General features: G+C 47.0%; 1 protein-coding gene across 2 annotated transcripts in view; it reads left to right on the top strand.

Annotated features, from left to right (window-relative positions):
- Positions 1-22,313, top strand: part of GRIN3A (glutamate ionotropic receptor NMDA type subunit 3A) — a 98,692-nt gene extending 76,379 nt beyond the window's left edge. For both annotated transcript variants that reach the window (XM_045022197.1, XM_045022196.1), the window contains 3 exons: positions 5,976-6,140; positions 16,494-16,567; positions 21,678-22,313. In XM_045022197.1, coding sequence (XP_044878132.1) covers positions 5,976-6,140; positions 16,494-16,567; positions 21,678-22,014 — 576 coding nt within the window. In that variant the 3' untranslated portion in view covers positions 22,015-22,313. The remainder of the gene's footprint in view (positions 1-5,975; positions 6,141-16,493; positions 16,568-21,677) is intronic.
- The last annotated feature ends 5,211 nt before the right edge of the window (positions 22,314-27,524 follow it).

The raw sequence follows: 27,524 nt of genomic DNA, 5'->3' as shown, positions 1-27,524 counted from the left end.
AAGTGTTTTCTCTGTGTGACTCTCTTGTTAGTTGCACGGCTTCCTTTCATTTCAGTAATTTCTTGGGAGGTTCTCTTGTTTATTTAATTGGATGCTGGACTTGATTTCCCTCCTTAAATTTACCTCAATTTGATTATCCAAAATCTCATCCTGGTTTATCGGACAAAGCTTGCACTGGCTGTATTTTTACATGGAGTAATTATTGCATGTGCCATTCGAAGAAGGGGTGTGGATGTCTCAACAGCATAGTAATGGGCTTTAGAGACTTTCTTCTCTAGGAAACCAGTTCAACTCAAGCTCAGGAGTGACTGAAGGGTATTTCTCTCTACAGTCTGTTTGGTGGCCCATGTACAGTAAGTTAGTTCTCAGTCCTGCTATTCCTAGACAGGTGTCACTGTCACCAAACCATTCCTCTAGGTGGAAGGAAGGACAAAGATTGAGTTGTGAAACTTCTTGTCCCCTGGGATCTCAAGAGATGGTCACTTCAGGTTAGGCTTATGGGGAGATACATGGACTCCCATGGTGAGCAGCTGTCTGAGAAACAGGCTGACACTGAGATTATATCTAGTATCCAGGTCAGTTGACTCAGGCCTGCCGGGTTTGGGCTGTGGGGCTGAAAATTGCAGTGTAGACAGGGGGCCTTGGCTGGAGCCCAGGCTCTGAGACCCACTGCACTCACCAGGTCTCAGAGCCTGGGCTCCAGCCCAAGCCCACACATCTTCCCTGCAATTTTTAGCCCTGCAGCCTGAGCCCCATGATCCCAAGTCAGCTGACCTGGGCCAGCCATGCCACAGGTCTTCCATTGCAGTGTAGACAAACCCTGGCAGGTTCTGTGAAGGAGTCAGAAAGAATCAGGCTCTTCCAGATCCAGGGAATGGTAAGCCTGAGAAAGGCCAGAGATGTGTGTACTCTGATTTATTGCTTTTAAGATGTGTTTTCTCTGAAATGCTTTTGTTCTAAGTCAATAATATTTTGCTCGAAGGAGGCAGCTGGATCACAACAGTTTGATTCAACCCAAACAATTTTTTTTTCAAAAATTGCCAGCCAACCTAAGGGGGAAAAAAATCAATTATTCACCCAGCTCTGCATATATGAGTATTAAGTCTGCTGACTGGGAAAGCGAGGAAGAGCTCAAAAGAATGCACTGGGAAATTGATGAGAGATTTGGATTTGAAGCAGCTTGTTCAAACTGAACAAGGACTTTCCTTTCCTAAAAAGCAAGTGGTCTCATTTAGCTCATTACTTAATGAATCAGGCAAAGATGCTGCACCTCATTCATCAGCAGGTGATGCTAAGGAAGTGATCTTGGATTTCAAAGCGAGGGCTGATGGAGTGTTCGTTATCGTTCCTTGCACCGCTATTGAGAAGGATTGGATTATGGATTCGGCTGGGAAGAGGAGAGATCGTTATCAAGACAGACATTTGTTTCTCTAAGGAAATACTTGGGGCCAGGCTGGCTTCAATCGAGTTACTCAGATTTGTACCAGCTGAAGAAGATCTGGCCCTTCAAGTCCCAGGTCTAGCTCCTCAAAGGCATTTAGGTGCCTAACTCCCATTGCAATGAACAGCAATTGGACACTTCTGTAGCTTTGAGGATCTGGACCAGTGCCGTGGCTACTGTTCTTTACCATGCCAAATTAAGGATGACCTGGACAAATGGGGCTATTTTGTGACTTTGATGCAACATCCTCTCTGAGAGCACCCAGAGTAACCAGCACACATGAGGCCCCATGGAAGTGAAGGAAGGATGCTTTAATGATTAAGCACAGAACTAGGCTTCAGGAGATCTGCCTTCTCTATTGCTATCTTCTTGCAGCCACAGGCATGTCATTTAACCTCTGTGTGCCTCAGCTTACCCCCTCTGAAGTGGGGGATAAGGATTCCTACCTCGCAGAGGTATGAAAGTTAAGCCACTGATCCTTGTCAAACACGTTCAGGTCCTGGGGTGGAAGGTGCTATAGAAAGGACGTTACTTATTATGGTTATTACAAAGACATCACTAGTGCTGCTGTTTAGCCCTCAACAGCAAATCATCATGGAATGCGATAAAGCTGCTGTACAGTGTTGTAGCCGTGTTGGTCCCAGGATATTAGAGAGACCAGGTGACCGGAAGAAGAGCTCTGTGGAAACTCAAAAGCTTGTGTCTCTCACCAACAGACGTTGGTCCAGTAGAAGATATCACCTCACCCACCTTGTCTCTGTAATAAAGCTGCTGGGAAGCCTTGCAAAGAAGACTCATGAGGTTTGTAAACAGTCAAGGTTGGTCCATTGAGAGCAGACTGAGATTAGCCATCAAATCTAATACAGCCAGGGGGAGGGAGGAGGACACAAAACATGATTTCCCTTAGCAGGAAGGTAAGACGACTTGTTGATTTTCCAGGCAAAGCTTAAAGAAATATCTAGACTGCTGCTGACTCTCAGCTCTCCTCCCTACCTTGATATTTTTGTCGGCTTACCTGTGACTTGTCGCACTGAGTGCACAGAACCATTAAACACAAACCATCACCTTTTTAAAAGGAAAATGCACATGTGCACACACACAACTAAAAAAGTTAGCATTTTGCAAGGAATTGCAGGGGAGGGATTAGTACGTCTCTCTCTCTCCAAGGATGTATAAATAGGTGGATACAGACTTTCCTAATTCTTGCATTTCTACACCTTTCTAACTGCTGTTTTTTCCCATTACTTAGCAGCAAACAGTTTGGAGAGAGTAATGAATAACATCGTAAATCTATGGCCATCTTTTGGGCAGAGTTATCACTTGAGTGCCCACTGTGGTTGCTCAGAACTTCATGGCCACAGCAGGGATAGATTTCAGAACCTCTTGCTCCCAAAACACAGCTACTACCACTTGAACTTAGGTTGTAAACTCTTTGAGGCAGAGACTGTCATTTTCTTCTGTGGATGTACAGTACCTAGCACATTGGATCCTGATCTAGATCTGTGGCTTCTAGGTGCTACTGCAATACAAATATGCTACAAATAAAAATATGGGAATTTCTGCTGGCAGTATACGACCTAGGACACGCCATTGTACATTTCAATCCTGCTCAGAAGTCAGCTGTGATATAGAAAAATCCGTTTATTCAATTCTGTCTGTTCTGTCTGAAAACAGAGCTGAACATGTATGCATTATACACAGTGAGCAGTGAAGCTTGTCGTTCTGCTATGCGTTCTGAAGTGCGGTGATGTAAAACAAGACAGCAACATATAATAAGATGCACTGCATCTCTGTTCTCTTGATTTGTGTGTTGTGCACTATAAACAGCTAAGAAAATTAGCTGTTTATAATAGTTTGCACACCTTGTGTTGAATCATTTCATACTCTCCAAGCCATGGTGTGGTAATTATTTCCTCCCCCTCCTACTTGTCCTGTTTAACTTATTCCTGAAATTTATCTCTAAAGTGTGGCCTTTGATGGGTGGCTGCTTCATTGTGTTTTTTATCACCAGATGAAGTATTTTTCATGCTTGCTTTGGCATTTCATGGGCTAATAGAAAAAGATGTCTTGTTTGGGGCAATTTAAAGAACCATAAACCACAAATAGCAATACAGCAGAGAGACCATTGCTGAGATTTCTTTCGCCTGTACCCAGCTAAGCTGCGAATGAGTTCAGTAGGGCTGACAAAATGTTTGGCACTACTGAGTGTCTGGCCAATCACTTTCTATTGAAGACAATGGAGCTACGCTGATTTATACCAGCTGCGGATTTGGCCCAGTCTATTTTTTCTGCACCTCAGTCTCAAGAGTGTTAAAATGGAACAAGATCAAGGATGAACATTCTGGACCCTTCAGTTGTCTGGTGGCGGTTGATATTAGGACTATGATTTATTCACAGGTTTTGGTCTTTGTTGGCCAGGTTTTATTATTCTGGCCCAGATTCTCAAGTGTGACATGGCTGCTTGGCAGCCTAAAGCAGCCACAAAGCCAGCAGATCAGGCTACTGAAGGATCTCTACTGCCGACAGGCTGCTGCACCACTTCATATCTGGCCATGGACACCAACACCCACTTCGCATACGGCCTCCAAAAAGGGGCATGTTCCCTTTCCATTGAGGTGGAGTGGGTTTTTTAGAAGGAATGCCTCTCCCTTGTTTGACAGTCTCTTAGATGGCATCAAAGATGGGGAAGAGAGAAGAGGGTTAATCGAGATGGTGTGGAGCTGCTGTTAAAGTCCGATCCCATTTCATCCCAGGTTGGGTTTATGATTCAACTGGAGCCAGTAGAGATGGCAAGGTCATCTGGGTCCCTCTCTCTGGCCTGGTTAGGACATCTCTCGGGATCATGATGACAAAGGCCGGGGATCCCAGGAGAGGGTAGGGGCACCATCCATGATGGTGAAGCTTTTAGCTTTCAGCCTTTTAGCTACTCCTAAAGATGTTGCTGAGTTTTTCATGATCCTTCCTGTTTTGCAATTATTTTCTTTAGGAGAATCGTTTCTACTCCCTATTATAGCACTTGGAACCACCATCAGTAGAGTCACATTGTTCCTAGAAATTCTGCCCAGCAGCATGTTGAGCAAGTAGGTAGCTTTCAGCAGAGAACCCCAAATATATTGATCATCCCAATGCTGGATAGCACTGGTCACATACTTGTGTGTCAATGAAGCTCTGCAATCCAGCAGTGTGAATTGCTTAGGATTTGTTGCCTATTTGAGGCATTTCTGACCTTGTATCATTGTGCTTCAAAACACTGAAAAAGGAAAGACTCCACTACAAATCTCCTGAAACAAAATGCATGGGGAGACCCTCCAGCACTAAGCGTCAGCGGATTTGGCACTAATCCACTACTGGTTTGGAAATGTCATTGTAACCCTAAAAGAAACCCCGAGAATGTATCCAAAGATTAATCTAGGGACTTGTCCAGACAAGTGAAATTGGCACTTGGATGTAGTTATAGCAATGCAAAAAACCCCAGCATAGACAGGGGCCTAACACTCCAGGGTTATAGAATAACTCCAAAAGAGTGTGAATTAAAGACACATAGTCCTACCTCTCTGTTGGAAATCCAGAGTTAGCTAACCTGTATATTCTGTTCTTCTGTTTACAGCCATGGGAAATCTGTTTTGAATGGATGAGCACTGATTTTTATTCTTGGCAATATTCCTCAGCTGGTTTGGGGCCAATGATTAAAGAACAGACATAATATTCCCTATTACACCAAAGACTATAACATGAAGGAACCACATAGTCCCCATGTGGTCCAAATAACCATGTATATAGATGTGACTAAGTAATACTGAATATACGCAACATGCAAGGCCTAGCCCCCTTCCCCACTACACACACACACACACACACACACAGAGCTAGCACCACTAGAGGGCTCACAGACTATTTAAAGGGATTCTTCCCAGTTCCTGTAAACTACAGGGTGGAGGAGAAAATTGTTCCCTTTTTCCTCAATTGCAGTCAACTTTCATGACTATGAAATGAGGATGGATATGCAGCTTAGTTAATTAAGGGAGTTGAGGATGCCATGAATGGGATATCTACTTGCAGTTTCTCCTTGATTACTTCCCTCTTTTGCACTTAGAAAATCATTACCATTGCCTTTTTTAAAAAAACAAACAAAACCACTAATGATCACTCTTGACTCTCTGCTGACTAAAGCCTTGGTCCTCGATTCTTGGATGATGTTCAGCCAAGCAGTGCTAGTAGTTCCAGATTATAGCATAGCTACCACTGGTGTAGGTGTCTCATATGTGCCACTCATCTAATTTTCCCAGGAAAAAATATTAGTGGCGCAGATTCACATTGACACCAAGGTCCCGCTTCACCACTCTGACAGTGCAAGGACTCTTAAGGCAGCCAGGGTGGTATAAAGGGGCCTTAGTGTGACTGAGAATCAGTCCGTTATGCACCTGTTGTGATTTGGCTAATGCAGGCTCACTGAGATATTTACACATTTGAAAATGCAATGTGTACTCTGTATATTAAAATACACCAAGAAGGCATTTATTTTTATTTTGCACAGACACTGCAAATGGGCATTAACCACTTCTCCGGACTCTTTGTGATGTTATGCGTTGGATTTGTCTTGTCCATTCTCACCACCATTGGAGAACATGTAGTACACAGACTGGTCCTACCACGAATCAAAAAGAAATCCAAGCTGAAATACTGGCTCCATACAAGCCAGGTACGTATTCGAGAGGCTTGCTGGTAATTCCATCAAATGTTTCCAGAGCTGTTCAGTAAAAGCCTGATCCAAAGCCACTGAAGTCAATGGAAAGACTACCATTGGTTTCAATGGGCATTGACTCTGGCCTAGATTATTATTAGTAGCTTTGCTGTTCTAACAGAACCTGTTGCAGTTGACGTTGGTGCAAATTTTACCAATGACTTCGGTCGGAGCAGGTCCAGCGTCTCTAGCACCCCTTCTGTTACTGAGTATCAAGGGGAACCAATTAAAGATGATCAGTGTTATTTCTCAGACCAGTCAATCACTCTTTAATGACGACGGGGAGGAAGTAGACACTGGGATGGGAACATTTACTTGTGGCACTGCAAGTAAAGTTTTCAAAGTAGCCTCCAAGCGGGCTAGGTGGCTCGGAGGAGTGATGATGGTGATGCACATTGGCAAGAGAAGTCCAGACTTCCACATACGCTGCTCAGTATACAGCTGCACTGAAAATGGGAGGCCTTATTTTCATTTACGTTAAGGCCCCTTAGTAGTGTAAAGAGGCCTTTGTGTGTATAAGAATCTAGGCCCGCACGTTTGGACTAAAAATGGGATAGAAAACAATGTAGGAAACTATACAATAACACTACCAGTAGATCTGGAATAATGGTACAATTTTATCTGGAGTTCATTTTTAATTTGGTCCTGCCACTGTCAGGAAGTTACAGAAGAGGTCCAGAGAAGGTCAGTGATGGTTGGCGTTAGAAGGATGCCAGGGACTACATATGAGAGTTTGAGATCAAGATTAATTTAACAGTGAAGAGAGAAGCATCAGAGGGGACTTGAAGTATTCACAGTTACGAAGTACATAGTGTAAACTGAAACACCCCCCTTCTTTTTGCTTCTCAATCGCTACTGTTTTATAACCCAAACACTGTGCAGTTGGCTTTCTGTGCTAGCTGCATTGTGAGACTGCCGTTCCCAAGGTGAGCAGGGTCAGTCGTGGGGTATTTTTCCCTCCCTTTCCCCTGTGAATGCTTGAAGCTTATGTTTCCATATGCCAGAGGAAGACGGCATCTCTAGCCCTACCGCATTCTAGAGGTGTTCATAGGAGCCATCACGGAAACTCCTGGGCCATATTTCTGTGTATGATTGAGCGAAGCAGGGCTTTGGAACGGAGCCGAGAGCTGGAGCACGGACCAGTAGGTTTTTGCCTGAAGCTGAAGCCGGAGCGGAGCAATTCAAAAATGTGATTGCTCCAAATCCCTGGAACGTAGAGCTTGCGCCTCTCAATTCTACCAGGTCCTCAGCTGGTGCATCACCATGCAGTACCATTGACCTTAGCGGAGCTACATCCTCTTACACCAGCTGAGGATCTTGCCTAGAGTGAACGGCTAGAAGTCCAGTGAGAGCCCGACTCCAGCAACAAGTTGAATGTTGTCAGTAGCACAGAACAAGTGATAAAGGAGAATGGCTGTGGAACTCTGTAACTTACACAGCACCAGTCAGGTGAAAGCATTTCAAGGAAGACCTCGTTTGGTTATCTGAGGACTGAGTCATCGTTGGACAGTCCAAATTAAGCAAAGGCAACCGTTTATCTATAAATACTAGAATATGAAAAAAAAAAGAGGAGGTGGGTGGTTGTTCTTCAGTGCGTGTTTGTTTTCTTAAAGATACACAACTAGTTTGTGTAAAAAGCCTGAACCAAAACCTGTTGAGCTTTGGGACAGTTTGAATTTTAATATGCTACAAACTAGCATGAATTCTAAGTAACATCTTGTTTATCAGTATATTGATTCCCAAGCTTTTTATGCATCTATAAAATGTGGGTTCGCCTCCTTTGGCATGGTGCTTGTAATAAAGTGGGGGAAATATATTTATCTTTCTGCCTTGGGGTATCTTATCTAATGGATACATTACTTTCTGGTAGACAGTCTTTAAAAATAGTGTACATCAGGAAATCAACCACTTTTGCTCCAAAAATAGGAGACCTTTGTAACCCTTCTGCCGGGCCGAAACGATAGCAGCAAGGGCCGGGTTCAATACCTAGGGGTCCCTTCCCCACAACATAATGCAAAACCAGCTCGAGCCCCCACCCAGTGACCTGGGAAAATCTTACACACACCCCTGGGCGCCTCAAGGAGGCAATACTTCCCCTCTCGCAAGCACAGACTCTTGGTGTAGCAGAAAAGGTTTAATTACATAAGATAAACAACAACAAGCATTAAATTTGGAAAATACCTTAACTAGAGATCATGGGTCAAACCGTGAGCAAAGACCCACTCCAGCAAATTGGGCCGTGTCCTTCTTTCTGGGCCCTTGAGTCCAGCAACCCCCCAAATCACCCACAGTCCCAAAAGTCCCACAATCCAAAAGTCTCTGTCCCGGGTCAGTGCAGCCCCAGAGTTCAAGGGTCTCTTTGCAGAGGTCCCCCTCCCCAGCCTGGGTAGAAAAGGGGCACCTTACATGGTTCGGGGCCAACTGCCCTGCCTCTTCGTGGGGTTCTGCTTCCACCAGCCGTCCCCGCCACCGCTCAGCTCCGCTGGCTCTGTGGGCTGCTCTGGTCCACCAGCTGTCCTGTGATCTGCTCCGGCCGTCCTCGCGAGCTGCTTGGCTCCACTCACCCAGGGCTGCACAAACTGCTCCACTCCGTTCTGCCAGCTGCTCTGCTCCATGGTATTGCTTCAGGCTCCCCCACTCATAAGCACAGTACTCAGTGCTCTCAGCAAGTTCAGCTCTTTAGTGATTTCAGCTCTTAGTCATTCCAGCTCATAGTAGGGGAGCCCCAGTGCCAGTGAGTTCAGCTCAGTAACCTGTATCTAGATTCTTAAGGGAATCAAACATTAACTCTGACATTCCACAGTGGAGAGAGGCACAGGTGGAACTGGTGCATCTGGCTCACACAAGAAGCCTGCACCACCCAGTACAGATATCTGTCCCCAGCCTCTCTCTTCTCAATGGGTTTTGGAACCCATGTGCCCCATCTAGCAAGTGCTATCCAGCTGACAATGAAACCCCCCATCACAAGACAATTTTGTAGTTCCCCAGTTACCCAATCAGGGTGACAACATTTCATTCCTCCTGCCCCAATAACAACGAAATTGGGGGCTCCCACAGCTGTGAAAGTAACCATCCCATGCTGCTTTGCGGTATGCTAAGTGGGTTGGGAGTGCCCATGCAAATAACCGAAATACCAATGCAACACTTTCCGCACTCCCCATAATTTACCACCAGATGTCAGGGTGGGGCTCATCCTGACTCTGCTTACATCCTCCCCCCAGCCGAGAATTTGTCGTCCCGATAAATCACATTCCCTACTGTACCAACTTATTGGCCCCCGTCAAACGGCCTCAGATAGCCCACTTTAGCTTCCACAAGCCTGTGTGCTAAATGTATTGGCTCCTCACTAGTCACCCCAGGTGCATCATAAGTTAATCGTTTCACTGGTCTTATTACCCTGTCTCGCCTATTGAGAATCTCTGTTGCTGTGGCAGGGGGAACATCCTCTTGAGTAACGGATGGGGAAGTTTCCTGTGAGTCCCCCTCAGATACTGCCATAGGCCCCTGCATTTCCAGTTCTAACAGTGGAGGGTTGATGGTGCTCAGGACATCCTCCACCTGTATGTCTCCGCTGTCCAATAACCCGGGCGTGACATCACATGGGGGTCCCACCAGTGGCTCAGGGGTATCAGGAATAGGCCTAAATACTTCTGCCATGGGGTTTAGGGTGGAAGAGGAGGTGCTCTCATTTGATTCAGCTGATCGAGACTGAAATCTTGTCTTCATCCTAGGATACACCATGGTTGTGTCTTCCTCCTCAGACTCACTCTCAGATGTGCTGAGTAGGGGTAGGTTAGCTGCAGGGGGCCGCCTGTCCATGTTGGAAGGTGGTTTTGGTACAGCACCTTCATTCTGCCCACTTGCCCTGTTGTGGCCCATCTCATAAGGGCTGCCCACCAATTCCCCCACAGGGAGCAAAAGGTTTCTATGCACAGTCTTTGCCTGCCCTGGACCCTCTTCAGGTTTGATCTTGTAGACCGGCAGGTCTCCTAGCTTTTCCATCACCAAGTAAGGTATTGCCTTCCATCTGTCAGCTATCTTGTGTTTGCCAGCAATACCCAAATTTCGCAGCAGGACTCTGTCTCCTGGCTGGAGCTCTTGCAGACGTACCCTAGCATCATATCGATGTTTGTTGCGGTCTGCATTCTTCCGAGCTGCAGATGCAGCTAAGTGATAAGCATCCCGCAGCTTTTCTCGTAGTCGGGATACATATTGCTGATGAGTTTCATAGCTATCTCCATCCTCGGATACACCAAAGCACAGGTCTATGGGTAATCTTGGTTCTCGCCCAAACATCAAGAAATATGGGGTGACTCCCGTAGCGTCGTTCTTGGTGGCGTTGTAGGCGTGCACCAGAAATGCAACATGTTGGCTCCAGGTTGCCTTCTGCTCTGGGCGCAAAGTCCCTAACATATCTAACAGAGTTCGGTTGAACCTCTCTGGCTGAGGGTCACCCTGCGGGTGATACGGCGTTGTCCTTGACTTTTTAATTCCTGCTGTCCTCAGCACCTCCTTTAGAAGGTGACTCTCAAAGTCTCGTCCCTGATCCGAGTGTATCCGGGCTGGGAATCCATAAACTGAGAAATATTTTTTCCACAGTACTCGAGCGACAGTAGTGGCCCTCTGATCACGTGTGGGATATGCCTGCGCATATCGCGTATAATGGTCGGTCACTACTAGAATGTTCCCAATATTCCTCTTGTCCACTTCTAAAGACAAGAAATCAATGCAAACCAGCTCCAGAGGTTTGTTGCTGGTGATGTTCTTCAGATATGCAGCCCTCGTGGGCAGAGTTTTCCTTTGGACACATCGAGCGCAGGTCTCACATTTCCTGCGAACATCTTCAGCCATCCGGGGCCAATAGAACCTACTGCGGGTAAGTTCCAGGGTCCTCTCCATCCCTAAATGTCCAAAGTCATCATGCAGGGCCCTCATGGCCAGGCCTCTGTACTCTTTTGGCAGCACTAGTTGGTTCCGTTGCCTTTGTAGAGGGTCTGTGGTCACACGGTGTAGCACTCCCTGAATCAGTTTTAGCTTGGTCCATTCTCTCAACAGTAGTTTGCCCTCTGGGGTAGGTGGAACAACCGCAGCTGGGCCTCGCCCCTCCCTTTTGGCAAGTAGCGTATCACGAATGGAAATATCTTGCAGCTGGGCTTCCTGCCAGTCAGCCGCATTGAGCACGGGCAAGGGAGATTGGTCCAAAGCAATATAGTTCACTGAAGCAGAAGGCACGCATTCAGGGGGCAGGCCCAAAGCTTCAGCAACGCATCCATGAAGGCTCTCATGGGTCTCCGGCTCTCGGCGACTCACACTGCAAATAGCTCTCACTCCATCCGTGGGTATCACAGCAACTCCTGGTGCTTGTGGACGCCTGGACAATGCATCTGCGTCTATATTGCTTCTCCCTGATCGGTATTGAATGCTGAAGTCATAGCTAGCCAAAGCGGCCACCCATCTTTGCCCTGTAGCATCCAGTTTAGCACTTGTTAACACATAAGTCAGTGGGTTGTTGTCTGTCCACACCTGGAACTGAGCACCATACAAGTAGTCTCGAAATTTCTCAGTGATGGCCCATTTCAAGGCCAAGAACTCCAGCTTGTGGGTGGGATAGCGGGTTTCACTATCAGACAGTCCTCGGCTGGCAAAGGCTACAGGCTTACGCTTGCCTTCCACCTCCTGGTACAGCACTGCTCCCAGACCCTCCAAACTGGCATCAGTATGCAGGATAAATGGCTTGCTTGGGTCAGCAAAGACTAGGACAGGGGCATGAGTTAGGCAAGTAATGATTTCTCGAAAAGCCCTTTCACATCTCTCATTCCACCGTGGCCCAAAGGGTTCGAAGGGGCCATAGTGTCTCTGCACGGAAGGCCCTTTATTCTTGGTCTTAGATTTGTTCTTGCTGGACTGATATCCCCTGGTAAGATCATTGAGGGGTTTTACAACTGTAGCATAGTTTTTCACGAATCTGCGGTAGTAGCCACTAAACCCAAGGAAAGTCTTGAGTTCTCTGTAGTTGCTTGGACGGGGCCATGTAGTGAGTGCTTCTATTTTATCAGGATCAGTACTCACACCCTCTTGGGACACGATGTGGCCCACATACTTCACTGAGGTCCTGCAGAACTGGCATTTGTCAATGGAAAGCTTCAAACCATACTCCTCCAACCTATCAAGCACTTTAAGAAGTCTTTCTTCATGCTCTTCCAAAGTTCTTCCAAACACAATTAAGTCATCTAAATAAACTAACACTTGTAGTAAATTCATGTCTCCCACAACTTTCTCCATAAGACGCTGAAATGTGGCAGGTGCTCCAGAAATCCCTTGGGGCATGCGTTCGAACTGATAAAACCCTAATGGGCAGATGAAGGCTGTCTTCTCCTTATCTTCTTCACCCAGAGGGATCTGGTAGTATCCACTCCGAAGATCCAACACAGAGAACCACTGGCTTCCCAGCAAACAGTCTAAGGCATCTTGGACTCGAGGCATTGTGTACTGGTCAACCACAGTACGGCGGTTCAGGGTGCGGTAGTCAATACACATCCTGATTTTCCCATTCTTTTTACGTACCACCACAATGGGTGAGGCGTATGAGCTGCGGGACTCTGTAATGATGCCGTTTGCAACCAGCTCTTGAAGATGTTGTCGCACATCTTCCATCTCGGAGAGAGCAAGCCTCCTAGATCTCTCTCTGAAAGGTCGGGAGTCATGTAGTCTGATGTTGTGCTCTACTCCTTTTGCGCATCCCACATCCCACTCATGCAGTGAGAACACCTTGGGTCTTTCACAAAGTTTCCTCCTCAGGCGATCTTTCCACTCCTCGGACAATGGTGAATCTCCAAAGTCAAACTTTGCTGGGTCTATTGTCGGAACTTGAGTCTCACACTGGGGTTTTACAATTGATTCAGGCTCGAAGAGGTCTGCTATCTTTTGTCCTTGCTTCACAACAATATCTCTACTTGTTTCATTGGCAATCAGTATAGTCACCTTTTCCTGGGCTTCAGCAGGTAGGGTTATGACTCCACTGGGGACCAGCACTCCTTCCGGGAGCTCTCCTTCAACTGGCTGCTCTATCATTGCTAGTGCCCCTTTACTGCCTTTCAGCCTGGTACTCATTACAAGCACTTCTTGCTCTGTCCTTGCGGGCACTACTAAGGGGGTTGTGCCCATGTACTTCAGTGCCCCAATCGGTAGCTCAGATGTCTCCTTTTTAGCACTCTCAATTTTCCTATAGGCTTCAGCACAAAGCGTATGGATCATCAGGGTATTCAGGTACTGGTCCCCAGCCCGTCGTCTGCAGTAATCCGCGAGCACCTTGAAGAGACTGGAGTTGGTCCCTATCAGCACAGACACATCAGAGGTCCCTTTAGGGTCAGGGCATATTAAGGCAGCTGTGTCTACCTCTTCCCTTACCCCAGCAACCTCCTCTGGGAATTCCAGGTGCACTATGACATACCCTTGGTAGGGGTATTCATCCATGCTGAGGCCACACAGACCAATGCCAGTCAGTGGCTGTATAGGCAGGTGCCTAAGCATCTGTTGGTAGAATGACTGAAATATAATAGTCACTTGAGATCCAGTGTCAAGCACGGCTTTACACTCCACCCCTTCAATCCTCACCATGACCTCTGCTCGCGGCCCTATCAGTCCTGCAGGGATCCCAGGTGGACGGTCTCTTTTGGGGGAATCTTCAAATCCTGTAGGTCTAGGTGGTCTCCGTCCCCAGACCTTCTGGCCGCTACTGGGTCTCTCCCAACTGCTCCTCAGCTTTTCATACACTAAGGAGGGGTTCTCTTCCTTATGGCAGTTAGCAGCACTGTGCCCATCCTGACCACACCGGTAGCAAAAGAATTGTCCTTTCCCCCTTCGCCGGGGTGGGACAGTGGCTCTAGATACTGACTTCTCCATTGTCACAGTCTGAGGCTCCTTATTCCTGGAAACCTTAGCTCGGTCAATCATGCTTTGCAGCTCAGCTATCCGTTTCGTCAGGACCTGCATTTGTTGGGCAAGTTCCTCTGTGGTGCTCACCATCAGTACACTGGCCATTTGCAGTGGCGTTGTGCTGCCTGGTTCCAATGTTTGGGCTTCCCAACACTCGCTGGCAGTCTGCCTTTCTTCCTCTTCCCTGACCTCCTTTATCAGCTGGGAGTAACTTAGGGGATGTTCCTGCCGTTCTCTTAGTCGGAGATGCAGTAGGATCGGGTTCTGATACTGAGTCCCTCTTACAACTTGAGCCAGTCTGGTCTGATCCATCTGCTCAGCAGTCACTGCTCCCCTCATAACAGCTCTCTGAAGCAGTCTTTCCAGCCTCTGTATATAGGCTGAAGTTTTCTCACCCCTTTGCTGTCGGGAATCAAGGAATTTACAGTAACTGTCTTCAGGGCTCTCTACGCTCCCAAAAGTATTATCAAGGGCCTTTAGGCAGTCCTGCACACTAACCCCAGGGTCAATTAGCTTCAGGGTGCGAATTACATCTAGTGCTGGGCCACTAAGGCTCTCTATTAGACATCTTCGCTTTTCTACATCGGGTACGGCCCACTCCCGCAGCATTTCAGTGGTATGCTCCAACCAGGGCTCAAACTCCTCTTTCCCATCAAATAGCCTTAACTTACGACAAGAGTTTGACGTAGCATATGCCAGCACAATCTTTTCCAATATATGCCCCAGTGCTTTTGCCCAATCATAGGCTGTGGCTGCCGCCCCTGAGCTAGAGGCTGCAGGACTGGGGCCCATCAGACCCGACATATTAGCCATTATACCAACAGTAATTTCCTCAAAATATAAACACAATTATTTCCCAATACAGTGGAACACTCAACATGTGCTTGCGAGGGGTACTGACCCAGGTATCCCGGACGAGCCCCCAAAAATGTAACCCTTCTGCCGGGCCGAAACGATAGCAGCAAGGGCCGGGTTCAATACCTAGGGGTCCCTTCCCCACAACATAATGCAAAACCAGCTCGAGCCCCCACCCAGTGACCTGGGAAAATCTTACACACACCCCTGGGCGCCTCAAGGAGGCAATACTTCCCCTCTCGCAAGCACAGACTCTTGGTGTAGCAGAAAAGGTTTAATTACATAAGATAAACAACAACAAGCATTAAATTTGGAAAATACCTTAACTAGAGATCATGGGTCAAACCGTGAGCAAAGACCCACTCCAGCAAATTGGGCCGTGTCCTTCTTTCTGGGCCCTTGAGTCCAGCAACCCCCCAAATCACCCACAGTCCCAAAAGTCCCACAATCCAAAAGTCTCTGTCCCGGGTCAGTGCAGCCCCAGAGTTCAAGGGTCTCTTTGCAGAGGTCCCCCTCCCCAGCCTGGGTAGAAAAGGGGCACCTTACATGGTTCGGGGCCAACTGCCCTGCCTCTTCGTGGGGTTCTGCTTCCACCAGCCGTCCCCGCCACCGCTCAGCTCCGCTGGCTCTGTGGGCTGCTCTGGTCCACCAGCTGTCCTGTGATCTGCTCCGGCCGTCCTCGCGAGCTGCTTGGCTCCACTCACCCAGGGCTGCACAAACTGCTCCACTCCGTTCTGCCAGCTGCTCTGCTCCATGGTATTGCTTCAGGCTCCCCCACTCATAAGCACAGTACTCAGTGCTCTCAGCAAGTTCAGCTCTTTAGTGATTTCAGCTCTTAGTCATTCCAGCTCATAGTAGGGGAGCCCCAGTGCCAGTGAGTTCAGCTCAGTAACCTGTATCTAGATTCTTAAGGGAATCAAACATTAACTCTGACATTCCACAGTGGAGAGAGGCACAGGTGGAACTGGTGCATCTGGCTCACACAAGAAGCCTGCACCACCCAGTACAGATATCTGTCCCCAGCCTCTCTCTTCTCAATGGGTTTTGGAACCCATGTGCCCCATCTAGCAAGTGCTATCCAGCTGACAATGAAACCCCCCATCACAAGACAATTTTGTAGTTCCCCAGTTACCCAATCAGGGTGACAACATTTCATTCCTCCTGCCCCAATAACAACGAAATTGGGGGCTCCCACAGCTGTGAAAGTAACCATCCCATGCTGCTTTGCGGTATGCTAAGTGGGTTGGGAGTGCCCATGCAAATAACCGAAATACCAATGCAACACTTTCCGCACTCCCCATAATTTACCACCAGATGTCAGGGTGGGGCTCATCCTGACTCTGCTTACACCTTTATGACAACGAATAGGAGCTGGGCATTGTGTTTGTATCCTGGAATGTGCAAAATAAGAAGCTACATTCAGGTGGAGTCCACACAAAGACTATTGTTTGCCTGCCCCCAGAGGAGGGGAGGGGCTCTTTTTTCTTGTGTTTAATTACTGCCTTGTCTCACTTCTTCTAGAGATTGCATCGCGCGTTAAACAGTTCATTCACTGAGGACAAACACCAGCCCAAGACAAAACGAGTAGAAAAGAGGTAAGAAAAAAGGGCTTATTTTGGAACTAGATCTGGTGGAACTGGATATCTGACCATGAACTTAAATGTCTCCCAGAGATAAAGATAAATCAAGACAGAAAAATGGTACTTTGATTATTAGCTAACAATATTGTTACAGGCTGAAGTTCTTTAGATGCCCAAAGAGAAGCGGAAAATGGATATTTATTAGTTTAATACAGATTCCCTAGTAGTTTTTATCCACACTGCAATCATAAATCCAAAACCCAATACCAGCCGCCATGCTCATTCCCAGCTGTGAATCTAGGTATATCTTAAGTGTAACTTGTTCTAGCCACAGATATACACCAGTCCTAAAATGGTCAAATAGCATGCAGGACAATCCCTTCTTCCAGGAATCTCAGCTCAGCCCAAGTCACAGGGAGCAACTCCACCTCGGGCATTGACTCTAATTAGAGACCAACTCAAAGAGCAAACTCTCCTCCTGTTTGTACAGCTGCATGTCTCCAGAAGCTGTGTCTACACAGAACACTGCATAACCAAAGACAATACGCCAGCACATCTTCCTAAGACTAAACACTTGCTCACACACTAAGAAAAAGAATTGGAAAGATGATGATACATCTACATCACAAATGAAGGTGTGATTGTAGCATGGGCACAACTGATACATGCGCTAGCTTTAATCTAGCTAACAAGAGTAGTAAAGATTTAGCAAACAGACCCTGCCATGGGCAGCAACCTAAAGTCCCCAGTGGGCTGATAATGATGGGACTATCCCATGCCAACATTTCTTCACTACTGTTTTGTTTTGTTTTTAACCCACCTAGCTCGATTAAAGCTAGCAAGGATATGGCTACCTGTTATATTCACACCTTCATTTGTGGTATAGACATATCCTTCAGGCAACAGCACCACCTAGTGACACCGGTCATAACAATACCATCTTTTTGATGTGGAACTGCTAGGAAATACTTCTAGACAACAGAGTACAGATGCAGAGAGATGTCAAGATACTACCCTGGCCACTTACAGCGAAAATCTCCATGAGTAGTGTCCGGGAAAGATCCTCTCTGTGGCCACAATCCAAGCACTTACTCACGGGTTTTGTTAAATTTTGGTGCCACGGAAATGACACCAAGAAAAAATTCTTGGTTGATTGACAGATGAGGGAGGGTCAGCCTTAGGGTGACCAGATGTCCCGATTTTATAGGGACAGTCCTGATTTTTGGGTCTTTTTCATATATAGACTCCTGTTACACCCCATCCCCGTCCTGATTTTTCACATTTGCTGTCTGGTCACCCTAGTCAGCCTCCACAACACCCCACATCTGGCCTCCCTCTGGGCAGGCAGGCAGGCCACTAGTAACAAACTGACAATAATCCCAAAGGAAACACAGAACAAAAAGGTCCTTTGCTTTTCCTGGGCTACCCTTCCCTCTTGTACAGCAATGACCCTCCAGACTTTCTCCTTGGAGGCCCAGCTCCTGCCTTGAGCTTCAGGGCTTCCTCCCTGGAGTCCTTCCCCCACTCTGGGACTCCATAGGCTGGATCCGTATTCCCCGTGTACCTACAGACTTTCTACCTGGGGTTTGACTCTCTCCTGGGTCTACTACAGGAGCTGCCTCCTCGCCTGCTGTACTTTCCTTCCCAGCAGAACTCTCCCCAACTCCTTCTCAGGGGAGTCTGATAATTGACTCTGACCATCTGATCAGGATCAGCTGCAGGGCTACCTGATCCATCCCAGGCAAGGTTGCCTGACTCCCCTGGAAGAGCCAGCCAGTATCTCTCTCTACTGGCCACACTCTTCCTCTGTCTTCTCCCCATAACAAGCCCAGTTTGATCTCACGGCAGCTTCATAAATTCAAAAGCACAACATTCTGAGGCACAAGCTGCTTTCAGAAGCCAACTGGTGCAAAATAAACCTTGTGCTTCTCACACAGCCAAGGCCCTGACTCCTACACAGAATGATTAAGGGGTGTGTGTGTGTGTGTGTGTGCAGGAGGGGAGAACATCACAAAAGTTGCTTTTTCATATAAAGGCACTTCTGCCATCTCTAATTAGAACCCTGCTAGCAACAAGCCTGTTCAAAAACACTTGTGCTTATCATGCCTTTAACTGCACTGTGGACGGGACTCTGGTTAATTAAATTCAAGGCTCCCAGTAACCTGGAACGCAGCTGTAATGAGTCCTGATATTGGAAGGGACAGTGCTGTGCTCCTCAATTAATGAGATGGGAACACCCTTATTCCTCCAGGAGGCTGTCCTCTTTCAAATGGTCAGAAAGGGAAAAGTGATGGAATTAACACGTGTTGAGTTATTTCCCTCAAGACGGGTCCTCTGATATCTTCTTCAGGCATCTCTTTCAGAAAGGCTTTTTTAACACACTACCTGCAGACCTGCACATTCTCACTCATTCTCAGCACCCGCTTACCTCCAACTCTACATGGGTGAGCCCATGACAGGCGATTGCCTCCATCCCCTCTTCACACTCCCCACCACCACGAGCAGCACCAGGCGAGCCCTGTGAAGGCTCTTTTGGTGTTGGGTTGTAAGAGGCGAGAAAGATCGAGGCAGTCACTCATGAGTGCTATTCCTAAACACACCCAGAATGCAGGACAAGGCTACCTGCTGCCTCTGGGGTGTTCCTGAGGAGGAGCGCGCCATGGCCTGCACCAACCAGCTGCCCATTGATTTCTGGGTGTAATCTGAAGTGATGGAGTCACGCTGTGGTTTAAAGCCTGAAATGGGTTGGGACCACTTCTTTTCCCATCCAGGACTGCACCAGTGGAAGGAAAGCAAAGCTCCCAGCGAACAGTTCCTGACTGGATGGTGAATGCCATCGGTGAGATGTCCACCACAGTAGGCCCATTTCTCATTGTCATAGGTCTCACCCCCACTTAGAGCTGTTGGGTTCCAAAATGGGGACCTGCATTGGTTCCCCTAAACTAAAATCCTAGTTTAGATCTGGTAAAAGCTGCCACCGCCCAATAATGTACGTGTATTGGGACACAGTCCTTCCCCAAAATCCTTGGGGATCCCAAGAGCCCCAAATCCATGGAGTTCTTACACCTAGGAGAATTAAACCATTCCCCCCTGCTTCCTCCCCCCTCCCTTTTCCTAAGAGAGATACCGGGATCCACTACAGAGGGATGCCTCCCTCTTCCCCTTTCCCTGAGAATCCACCCAAGGAAAGATTAACCAAGTCCTTAACAGAAAAGATTTATTAAAGAATAAAAAGAAAGTAACTTGGCTCTGTAATCCAAGATGGAACAATACACAGAGTCTAACCTATAAACCTGGAGAGCATTCCCCCTCCCCCTTTCTTTCTCAGTAAAAGCAAAGTAACAGCAAACAGGAATAAAGAATTTCCTTCAGCAAACACACAATTGTAAATGTAGAAATCAGATTATAAAACTAATCCGCCTTTCTAATTAATACTCACTATTGAATAGTAGGAACTACTCCAGGAGAACTTGGAGACATGTCTGGCCTCTCTTAGATCCAAAAAGAGAACTCTAACAAAGAACACAGACAAAGGCTTCCCTCCACAGAGATTTGAAATTATCTTGTCTCTGATTGGTCCTCTGGTCAGGTGGTCATCAGGTACTGCATGTTAACCCTTTACAGGTAAAAGAGACCTTAACCCTTAACTATCTGTTTATGACACTCATTTATTCCTCACAGCCAGAGATGGGTCACCTTCCTGTCACACCACATGCAGCTCACCCTGGGCAGAGGGAGGGATGGCTGATGGTGGCAGGCGGGGGATTTGCGAAGGTTTTTGCACTCAGACTCTATCACATTGCAGTGGGTAAAATGTTTGTATGTACACCTAGAGCATTGGGCTGAACATGTTTTAATGAACTAAAAGAAGAAAAAATAAATTTAGGAAATGCTTTTAACTTTTCACTCAAGCTGATATTTCAGATCCATAGCCAGTTTTCCTTCCTTTTAAAGGCAGGCTAGTTAGACAATCCCCGTCAGCCCTCCTCAGCTTTGATCCCATACGAGATCAATGTGACATACGCCACTTTTTCATGTTCCTGATTTTCACTGGCTCTGGTTTTATTGAGATTGAAGAGAAGCCCAAATCACCAAATTGCAATCTGGCTCCAGATTTCTAATGTCTCAATGGCCAGGAGTGTTCAGATGCATGGGGTTTGGTTCAGTCCATTATCAGAATTAGGAGCCAGCTGCAAAAGTCAGATCCAGATCTGGATTTGGATAAAGAAACTCTGTGTTTGGGGATTTGGGGGGGACCTTGGGTTTCAGTTTGGGTCCATCCCTAATAAGAATGATTCACTCTTCCACCTCTCCTGTTATAGCAAGTCATTTGGGTACTCAAGTGGATTTCATTTGTTAAATAAGTCAGTGTATTTCTCACAGCAGGCATCTTTGGTAGCATGGAAACATTCAAGACTGAATCACTGAAGTTCTCCAGTAGCTGGGCCACAGTGGTTTCCAGGCAGTTAGGGAGTCCGACAGATTGGCTTAGTCTGATTATTTGTATACCTGTATGAGCATCCAGGATGCAGTGTCACTGCCAATTTCTCTGCCAGTGGGAGCCATGTATTAGAAGTTCCTTATTTGTCTACTTAGCTGCTTAGGAATGAAGTTCACCGAACACGCATGGTACATGGTTTAGTGATCCAAGAAGGGGCGTGGGCAGCAGGACTTCTTGAGATCTAGACATTGCTCTGACATTCACTATGGCCTTGGGCAGATGAACCTCTTCATCATCTGCAAAATGGTGTCTGTAAATGGGACAGGATGGTATTTACCTACTTCACTGCGGAGGATTAGTCAGTCATTGTTTTTAAGCCCTTTGAAGATGCAGGTCTATATAAATTACCGCACGTTCAGATATTTCCTCTTCAGCCAAAATGATTTGTGCCAGCCAGAAGGTTAATCAAAAAAAAGTTAATCAGGTCGGCTGAGCTTTTTGGAGTCAGAGCCCTTCTGTAAAGCCATTTTTCAGGAAATAAACTGAACTGCCGGTGAGGTTGGAAATGCAGCTCAGGTGTTTAATGGTGGATGTTGCACAGTCGGGGAACGTTGGGCAGGCCTCAGGGAAAACCCTTCTCTGCAACTGTTATGGTTTCATTTTAAAGAGCGATTCTTTGTGCAGGTCCAACCCGGGTAACAGCCAGCATGCGGTGTGGAACACGGCCAACCCAGGCAACTGTCACCGGAGGAAATACATATGCAGCGAGGAAGGGCAAAACGAAGTGACCCTCAGACAGCACCAAGACATACCCCTACCCCAACTGAGGGGAGAGACTCCAGCACCCCTGACAACGAATGGGAAAGCAGATCCCCTGAATAGTGCTAGGACCTCAGTGATCCAAGAGCTGACTGAGTTAGAGAAGCAGATTCAAGCGATCAAGCAGGAGCTGCAGCTAGCCATGAAGAGAAAAACGGAGTTGGAGGAGTATCAGAGGACAAACAGGACTGCAGAGCCCTAGGCCACCACCCCTCAGGGCCCCTGTACACTTTACAACGCACTTTTGTAAAGCCGGAAAAGAGGCCTGGGAATAAAAAAAAGAGCAATACGTTCTTCATAAAGCCTCCGTCCCACAGAGCGGACGCTGCAACAGCAGCAGGAAACTTATTCCTGGTTCCTAGAAGGGTTCTGGTTCTTTCATAAGAAAGAATCTCTCATTCGTGCCGTGAACATCTCAGGGGCAGCCTCACGCTAGGAGAGCGGCGAGCACCCGGACCGCACCAGTCCTGCTTCCTTCACAGGGCACCAAAACAAAAAAGTTTCCACTTTTTAGCCCTTTCTGTGCATTAATTAAAAAAAAATCTAAAATGGTCAGAAGCTCGTGTCCCTTGTTGGAGAGAGAGAGAGAGAGAGAGAGCGCGTGTGCAGTAAGTGACAAAGGACCTGATGCCCATTTACAATAAGGCCCCTAAGGGGCTGCACCGTGAGTACCAGAGCAGCATCAAGGGACCTTAGCATGAGCGAATCAGACCTGTCATCATAAGGGAATTTATTATGAATGCACCTCTCTGAAATGATTTGCCTCTTGGATTTTGAAGATGGGGAGAAGTTTAAGCCATTCAACAGCTAAATAGATAGTGCCATCAGATAATCTTTATCTAAACAGGATTTCTATTAACTTTTAAATAATGGTTGACCACACCCCCTTTGGGACAACAGCCTGTGTGATGTAGACCAGTGCTTCTCAAAGTCGGGCTGCCGCTTGCGCAGGGAAAGCCCCTGGCAGTCCGGACCGGTTTGCTTACCGGCCGTGTCCAGAGGCTTGGCTGATTGTGGCTCCCACAATGGGGGCTGTGGGAAGGGCGGCCAGCACATCCCTCAGCCCGCACTGCTTCCCGCAGCCCCCATTGGCCTGGAGTGGTGAACCACGGCCAGTGGGAGCTGTGATGAGCCGGACCTGCAGACGTGGCAGGTAGACAAACCGGCCCGGACCAGACTGCCAGGGGCTTTCCCTGAACAAGCGGCGGCCCGACTTTGAGAAGAACTGATGTAGACAATTTTTTTAATGTCTTATTTAGTATAGGCCATGGCAGCCCAAGAACCGATGGATTATTCCCAGTGCACGGCACATCCAGAAGTGGATGGATTCTAATCATCTCATACCTGGCTCGCATTCAATCTTTTTGCAAAGTAAGCTGTAATTATAGACCTTAACCTAAGTATGCTTTTTCAAGCCTTTCTTTGAATGACAGATATTTTGGGAAGCAGTAGAGGTGGGTGGTCCTTGATTAAGATGCAGCTTTGGTGGGTTGAACTCAAGTTCATGTTCCTACAGTCAATTGAGCCAGTGGCTGATATTATATTTAACATTTACATTAGGCCTGATTTTCTGCTGTTTAGTCAGCTGGTGTTAATTCAGGGTAGCAGGGCTTACATGCACTTTGCTCTGTGTGCACAGCTGTAGAGAATCAGGCCTACTGGCCCTGATCCTGCAATGATCTCTATAGGGGAAGACCCCCCTTCATCTGCCCAGAACTGCGACTTTCACAGGGCTCCCCGTGCAGGCAGAGTGCTTTAGACATGCAAGGAGGGATTCTAAAAAGCACCCAGTGGCAGCTCAGCTGTCGCCACTCAAGTCAATGGGGGTAAATCAGTCAGAGTTTGACCATTGACTTCAGTGTGAGCAGAGTTAGGCTAACCGAGTGCTTTTGAAAAATCCCACTGTAGAAGACAAAATCCCAGTCCTGAAGAAATTCTTCTCAAATGGTGTGATTTCTGGAACTGCTTAGCAGCCCCAACTCCAACTGGAGGAAGTGGGAGAGACAGGTAACCAGTGTCTCTGAAAATCAGGCCTTACATAAATAAAAACAAATGAGGGATGGGGGAAAAGGAGCAACTGAAGTGATTTATCACACATCACAGCACGATCACGCTCAGTGTCTCGTGGTCCTATCTTCACTGTTTCCTTATTTTGCAAAAAAGACAACTGGAAAAGAAAGGATAGAAGCCATCATGGCAACATGAGGAGAAATTTTGTTCTACCTGGGCTAGTGACTAGGAATATTTTAATTGAGGGTGCACAGTGAAGCTGTCAGTGGGTGTAGGATCAGGGCCTAGTTTCAGTGGTGAAAGTAAACAATGTGGTTAATGTTTGTACATCCCTCAGCTTCAGTAGCAGTCAGTTTGTCTTTCTAATCCTTATACACTAGTACGCTGCTGAAAATCTTTGGGTTTACAGGCTGGTGCTGGCGGAAAGATCCCATCAGGGCTGTTTGGACAGAAAACTATTTTTCAATTAAACAAAATCGGGGTGGGGGGGTCTGCTTTCTGCTGTAAACTTCACATTTGCGCAAAACAACAACACACCCCATACGTGCATTCACACCTTGAAGTTTCAGCCAAAACCTGAAAAAACTTTTTTTCAGAAATGCTCCTGGGACTTGTACCTTAGCTGCTTCAAGTGCCCATTCTCCTCTACAGGCCAGGTCACCCTGATGGATTGTATCTCCCATGATGCTCTGTAGTGGCTCAGCAAGAGGTAACACTATGGTGCAATGCAATGTAGTCGGGCCAGGGACCCCATCCCTAGAGGTGAATGGTAACAAGAGGCCCTAACCAACTCCTCATAGGAGAGACCATGGTGGCATTTCCAAAATAAAACTTTTGATTATCAGTTTTTCCCCACACACACAAAAAAACCTTGCACAGTGTTCTATAGACAAGGCCCTCATTTTCCAACCAGTCCTATTAGAGAAACATTTAGACATTTTAAAAATATTGTTTTTCCCTATTAAAGGCAAACTGAAATGCTTTTGAAATAATTGCATCCTGAATGCTATTGAAATTGCTAAGAGCCAGCATGTGACCCTGACTAGAATCTCACAGGATCCGACTCCTGTGAGAGCTGCTCCCGTTGCAGGTGATAGCACAGGAAAGGAACAGCTTCTGTGAATCTACGCCTTACCCTGCCGCAGGGATAGGTGCGGAGGGGGTTGAGCCTTGGCTTTCCCCACCCCTCCAAGATGCTAGCCTATGTGGCTGAGTCAGCATACAGAAGGAAGTACTCGGTGCAGGTTATAACAGGTAATTACTTCCCCACCGGAGCAAGGTGAGAACCAGGGACCAGACTGCAACTTGTACAGCCACAGGGTAAAATTTCCAGAAGCACCTAAGTCACTTAGGTTCTTAAGTCCCATTTCCAAAAGAGACTTAGGCACCTACTGCTCAATGAAAGTCTATAAGAATTAGACTTCTAAGTCAATTCTGAATATGGGACTTCAGAACCTAAGCTATGTGGGTGTTTCAGCCAATGTTGCCCAAAGTCTGGTTCCTGGACTGCTCAGTGCAACTGCACTTTACTCAGGGCTTATGGCAAAGCCACAGTTTACCCCAAAATCAGTAAGACCCAGATCCTGCTCCTGCTGAAGCCAACGGTAACACTCCAATTGAATGGAAGCAGTTAGGCCAATGCTGAGCACATTTGAAACTCCCACCCGTAATTCATAATGTTAGGCTGTGTCGCAGACATAGATATTAGCACTAAACTGCCAGTATCCCTTTAAGAGTGAGTTTGGAACAAGGGGATCGTAAGTGGGAGAAGAAAGGTAGCAGCTGACTAACGAAATTGCTTCTGCCCCCACTTGGATCATTGTCCTTGAGATGGGAGGGGAGTGTTTTCCCCAATAGAGATTGAAGATTTCATCTGAGGGTACGATTTCCCCCCCAAAAAAATTCCAGGCAGCTGACTGGTGCCTGCAGCGATAGAAGCAGCTGCCTGAGACCAGACTAGGGTTCAAAGGCAGATCAGGACTCTATATGGCGTAGCATTCCCAGGGTTTGAAAATGTCAGCCATGCTGAACGCACAGGCAAGAGGTGGTCAGAATGACAACCCCGTCGCTGAGACCTGTGTTTCGAATACAGACAGGAGCACTTGGGAGAAAAGACATGAGATGCTGAAACCATTTTAGTCTAACCCATCAGAGCAATGAGGGAGTGGAGTAGAAGTGACAGGGAATTCCAGCTTTGATTAAAGGGGGGTGGGGTCACAATTTCTGGGTTAACTCAACCTTTATTGCCCCTCGATGCTCCCTTGAGGGCACCCACTTTAGGATTCAGGCTTCCAGCTGTCATCTCTCGTAGGCAGAGACCCACGTCTCTCTCCCTCCTGACTGGGGTATAAAAGCCATACAGCCCCCTTTCTTGTACTGTGATACTGCCTAAAAGGCCAGCACTGTGCTTTGTTTTCTCTCTGAAGTCTCTGAGCCGTGTCTTGCCAGCAGTAACAAGGCACCACAGCTCTTTCCCAGCAAGCACCTTTACTCTGAAGGTAAAAGCATTACAGAAAAAAAACCAAACAGATTTAAAACACACACAAAAGATACCAGGAGTCGTCTTATGGGGTTTTAGTGGTTGGAAAGACTTTGACCTATTCTATAAGGGTTGGGCTCCCAATCCCTTGGGCAGAAGGTCCTGGCTATTGCTGGATCACAAGGAAGGCCCTGATTCAGTTTAAACCCAGCCTTTTTGCACCAAAAGCCTTTTCTTTGTCTGTTGGAAAACCCAGTTTGAACTAGTATATACACAAGCCTCCCCAGGGGATGGTACTTCCCTGGAAGTGTTTACAACCTAAGTGATTCACTTTAACCACCATCCCCACCCCCCAAACTGTTTTTGGTTGAGAGGCTGTGGTGAACTTCCCCCTGTGGTTGCATACAATCCCTGTCTCATGGTGATATATAAACAGTTCATATGCTGAATACTACATGGTCCCCAAAGACATTGCAGCAGCTTGCAATATCTGCCACAGAGCCCTGTTCTGTAAAGCTCTGCACTGAAAGATCAATCTGTTCCTCATTGCCCAGTGAGTTTATTAAATGATTACAAGAGAAATGGGGAGATGTGTCTCCTCTGAGCATATCGCAGTACATAACAAATGGATAAACCAAAGGTTCACCATCACAGCACAGACCAATAGTCCAGTTAATCTAGGACCCTGCCTCTGCCAACGGCCGGTACTGGATTATTCACAAAGGGTTTTAACTAAAAACTCTTACACAGCTAATTGTGCATTATTATATTTTTCTTTAGGGAGTTGGGAGGGGGATTCTTTGTGACCCCACCTGTTGATCACCATAGTGCCCTGAAGCATCAGAGTTGTTAGCACATAGAAAGTTCTCCGAGCTGGTGTCACTACATACAGCTATTATTATTCATAGATAGAAATTTGCAATTGTTTTCTTTTAAATCTTGACAAGCTGATTGCCTCGGGGTGCAGAAGCTCCGCAAGTCAACACATAGTTTGTGCAAAGCAGCATTTATTCCAGAACACAAACCTCATGTTTTCTAAGCTGTTGGCACCAGAACATAAGCCTCCTTTCAGCTGTTCACAGGCTGTTTAGGAGCCAATATCCTGCTCTCCCTGCACGGACAGAACTCCTGCTACTAGCAGTGGGCGTGCCACGCAGGCCAGCAGAGAAAAACAGAAGAAGGGAGATCCAGTCTGTGGATCCGAGTGCAGGGCTATTAGCTGT

Source organism: Mauremys mutica, chromosome 6, assembly GCF_020497125.1.
Source record: "Mauremys mutica isolate MM-2020 ecotype Southern chromosome 6, ASM2049712v1, whole genome shotgun sequence".
Classification (NCBI taxonomy): domain Eukaryota; kingdom Metazoa; phylum Chordata; order Testudines; family Geoemydidae; genus Mauremys; species Mauremys mutica.
This window is presented reverse-complemented; position numbering and strand designations above follow the sequence as displayed.